Here is a 4,498-nt window from a genome sequence, read left to right on the forward strand (position 1 = left end):
GACAAAAAATTTGTTTTTTGTTCTTTTTTTTTAAATTTTTGATCTTTATAGGAGCATTCCTAATACCTTATGTGATATCACTTATATTTTGTGGAGCACCTCTTTTCATATTGGAGACAACATGGGGACAGCTATTGAGTATTGGTGGACTTGGAATGTTCAAAATTTGTCCAATTTTCAAAGTAATCATTTTATCTTTATTCTGAAATCTCTGTGGATTTTTAAGTTCAATGCATAATTTTAATATGTCACATTTTAAAGGGTGTTGGAATAGCCGCTGCCGTGATGGCATTTTGGCTCAACATTTATTACATTGTAGTTCTAAGTTGGGCAATGTGTTATCTATGGGAATCGATTCGATTGGATTCAAATGTTCCATGGCGAAATTGTGATCATCAGTAAATTAAATTGATAAAAATTTTTAAATTTTCATTTTACCCTTCAAAAATTCTCAATATTCGATGACAGAAATGTGCAATTTTTTCTTCTTAATTCGCAATGCAAGTAATTTTTATCAAAATGTCGAAATAATGAAATCAATTAGAAATTTAAATTATTTCAATATATCTTGATGAAATTTGATAAACTAGTAATTCGATTAGCAGTTAAGAATTGACAAATTTATAGATGGAACACTCCTCGATGTCGCAGTGAATATGAACCACTAACTTGTGATAATAACAGAACAGTTGCGAAGTATTTCGATGTGCAGGTTCAATAAAAACGATGTCTTTACCCCGATACTACTTCCTAATAATTTTGATAGTTTGTGTTGAGGGATATTCGAAGAAAAGACGAAAAGAAAAAAAGAAAGAATATTGTGAGAGAAGATTCAACAACGAAAAAATTCAAAAGAGGAAAAATTCTCAAATAGAATTGTGAAATTTGATTGATAAATTAATTAAAAAAAGTGAAATGTATGTAAAAAATTTAACATTTAAGGTATTAACAAGTGATCATTTGAATGAATATCGTAAACAATTCTTCGTTGGTCCAAAATCGAATTGGACCATTTGTAGTAGTGATGATTTGAATGTTCAATCACCTGTTAAAGAATACTGGGAGTTCGTTTATGCTTCATAAAATCAAATAAACCTTTTATTATGCAAAAGCTACTTATATCAAATTTTATTTCAATAAGAATTTTACATGAAAAAAAAAATGTTCCAGCTATCAAGTGCTTGGTATTAGTTCGGGAATCGAGGAACCGGGAGGATTACGTTGGGATCTTGCTTTCTTTTTACTAATCGCTTGGACAATATGCTATTTGTGCATTTTTAAGGGTGTTCGATGGACTGGAAAGGTTCATTGCATCAAATTAAATTTCCTTTTTAAAATGTAATAGTCAGTTTATATGTTGCAGTTTGCTACATTGCTACAGAAAAAAGGGAAGTGTTCTTGAAGCAAATTGATTTAATTTTAATAAAAGATACAATGAGAATTGTAACTATTGTTGCATGGCATGATAAATGATAGGTTATCATTATTGCTAATTGCAGATCGTTTATCTCACTGCATCATTTCCATACCTAATGCTTATTTGCTTGCTGATACGTGGATTAACATTACCAGGCGCAAGTTTGGGTCTTGAATTTTATCTAAAACCGAATTTTGAGAAGCTTCTGGAAAGTAAAGTATGGGTGGATGCTGTCACACAAGTTTTCTTTTCATATGGCCTTGGACTAGGCGCTCTTGTTGCACTTGGTAGTTACAATTCGTATCATAATAACATTTACAGGTATATGATTTTTTTTATTGTAGCATTATGGTTAAATTATCATTTCTAACACTTTTAAAATTTAAATCCTTATGAAATTTGCAGGCAAGCATTAACAATATGCTTTGTAAATAGTGCGACAAGCGTTTTTGCTGGTTTCGTTATCTTTTCATTCATTGGCTTCATGGCTGTTGAACAAGGCAAACCCGTTAACGAGGCAATCATTTAAATCTTATCTCATTTGTAAATTTAGCTCAAATTCAATAAAATTTTGCTAATTGAAATTTTTGCTTCAAAAATTAAAGGACTGTAAATTACGAACGAATATTTATTGGAAATTTCTTCAGTGAATTTCGATAAGTTTAGATATTACGGATTGAAATTTTAATTAGATTGAAATTAGTTGATTAGTGGATTGAAACTTTGATTAGACTTAAAGTTTTCGCTGAACTTAAAATTTGAACATCACAACATTTTGTGGGGTTTTTGGACAAGAATGCCTTCAGGTAGCACAGTCTGGTCCAGGTCTCCTTTTTTTGGCTTATCCATCCGGAATCCTACAACTACCATATACAAATGTTTGGTCAATTCTCTTTTTTACAATGGTTTTATTTTTGGGCATTGATTCACAAGCAAGTTTTTATAATACTTTAATTCAACTTAAATTTAACTGCCACTGTCTCAGAAATCAAATCATTTGCAAAGGCGACTTTTCACTTATACTTTATTTTATCTAAAAAAATATTTTATCTAAAAATTTTATCTAAACCAAGTTCACCCATCTAGGGGCTAATCAATGGGTTAACTAATATTTTACCGAACAGTATGTTTTTATTTACAATTATTTTTAACTGAATCATCTAATTTGTTGTTTAAATTTTGACAAAAAAAAATTTATCATTTGTTTTTTAAGCGTTTTTTTTTTTTGATAATGCGTAAAATGTATATCTTGTAGAAGGTATAGGCGCAAATGTCATAGCAATATATGCATGAAAAGTAATTAGACCATATTTAGTTTTGCACAATGGAGGGCTTTTTCACAGCAGTGATTGATGAATTTCCACATTTGGTACGTGGTAAGAAGTACGGTCGTGAGTTCTTCGTACTTGGAGTATGCATCATCAGCTACTTATGTGGCTTGAGTACTGTTACAAAAGTAAGTTTGCCTAAAAAGTTTGGGATTGGCAAAGGGAAAATGTTTGAATATCATTAGTATTTATTTGTTTTTTGATGTAATTCTTTCAAAAGAAAATGCAAAAAGACATTAATAAAAAAGAAAGTAATTTGATTTATCAGATTTAATTGGGAAAAAAAAAGGTCTCTAATTAAAATAAGCAATTAAAACTTTGTCACATATAATTTGCTTGTTGAAAAAGAAAAATTATCCCAGAAATTCTAGGGCGGTTTCTACGTATTTCAATTGTTTGATTTTTATGCAGCATCCGGTTGGGCACTTCTTTGGCTTCTATTCTTCGAATGTATCGCTATTTCTTGGTCTGTTGGTACGTGTTAACTTTCTATTACTGTAATAGCCAACTCTATGAATAAGGTTGACCTGATTATTAAATAGATTTGGCCAATGTATTTTCAGTAGTTTACACATAACAATGATTAATTTCGACTTAAAAGAAACGGTAGAAAAACGAGAGTTAAAGGTTAACATTTATAGTTTATGGCTTACTTAATCCTAAAGGATTTAGTTCACAAAGCCTGAAATTAGGATCAGATTAAAAACTTTCATTTCTTTGAAAAATTGTAGGCACATTCTATCTTTCCACTCCATAATTTTTGATACATTAAGTTGAATCATAAACACATTCCATCACTAAACAAAGTGATTAGTAAAAATATCGAGAACGTGAAGATTTATGAAGTATCTATCATAATTTATATTTTAGGTATCGATCAATGGTATGAGCATATCAGATCAATGGTTGGTTATTATCCGAGTCGATGGTGGAAGTTTTGTTGGGTTTTTGCAACTCCCGTTGTATGTATGGTTAGTATTGCTTAGTTTTAATCACATTTTAGTTTAATTTTAAATCAATAACCTATTAGAAGTTGAACATTTTTTTTTCCTCATTCTTTTTATGTATATTTTCTTTTCTATTTGATAAAGGAACAATGAAAATTGCTTCAGTAAAATAGTAGTTATCTTGTAGGGTTACCATGATTTAATTAGTCATATAGCATAGCTTGTTTAGCGATAGCAATAAAAACTTGCCTAATTAATTTAGCATTAGATCTTTAGACTATCTAATAGGTCATTTGTTTGATCAAACCATTGTAGCATTAGATGTTGAATTGATCTGAAAATTATATCAATTGCAGAGTGTAATGCTATTTGGATTAGCAAAATATGAGCCATTGCGGATCGATGCATACAATTATGATTATCCATTATGGGGTCATATATTCGGATGGTTTCTTTCCCTTTCATCCATGCTTTGCATTCCAGTTTACGGAGTCTATTTATGGATCACCACCGATGGAACCACTTCGCAAGTACATCCTATTATATTTATTTAGAATCTTATTCGTTAATTTTATCAGAGTCCTTCCTTAGCTTTTCCGGAATGAAAGAGGTGAAGGCAAATCGTTTAAATTTACATCTTTGATCACTAAAAGTTTAGTTAGGCTACTTTAGCTGATGATATTTTGGCCTGTAACTTCCCGTTGTTGACTCTATATAATAATTCTTTTGAATTTCTATTTAAAACAGTTCAACATTAATTTTATTATTATTATTATTATTTTTATTATTATTATTATTATTATTAT

At 29.9% G+C, this 4,498-nt stretch overlaps 1 protein-coding gene across 1 annotated transcript in view; it reads left to right on the forward strand.

Moving 5' to 3' along the window:
* The window catches only part of LOAG_16444 (GABA neurotransmitter transporter-1A), a gene marked incomplete at both ends in the record, with an annotated part of 5,568 nt that extends 1,322 nt beyond the window's left edge, over window positions 1-4,246 (forward strand). Inside the window, 11 exons of the mRNA XM_020449096.1 lie at window positions 262-398; window positions 628-712; window positions 943-1,064; window positions 1,171-1,303; window positions 1,500-1,738; window positions 1,823-1,934; window positions 2,224-2,349; window positions 2,733-2,873; window positions 3,117-3,219; window positions 3,616-3,716; window positions 4,049-4,246. Of these exons, the coding sequence (XP_020307469.1) occupies window positions 262-398; window positions 628-712; window positions 943-1,064; window positions 1,171-1,303; window positions 1,500-1,738; window positions 1,823-1,934; window positions 2,224-2,349; window positions 2,733-2,873; window positions 3,117-3,219; window positions 3,616-3,716; window positions 4,049-4,246 (1,497 nt within the window). The remainder of the gene's footprint in view (window positions 1-261; window positions 399-627; window positions 713-942; window positions 1,065-1,170; window positions 1,304-1,499; window positions 1,739-1,822; window positions 1,935-2,223; window positions 2,350-2,732; window positions 2,874-3,116; window positions 3,220-3,615; window positions 3,717-4,048) is intronic.
* Window positions 4,247-4,498: the final 252 nt, after the last annotated feature.

Source organism: Loa loa (assembly GCF_000183805.2).
Source record: "Loa loa unplaced genomic scaffold supercont3.3, whole genome shotgun sequence".
In the NCBI taxonomy this organism is placed as follows: Eukaryota; Metazoa; Nematoda; class Chromadorea; order Rhabditida; family Onchocercidae; genus Loa; species Loa loa.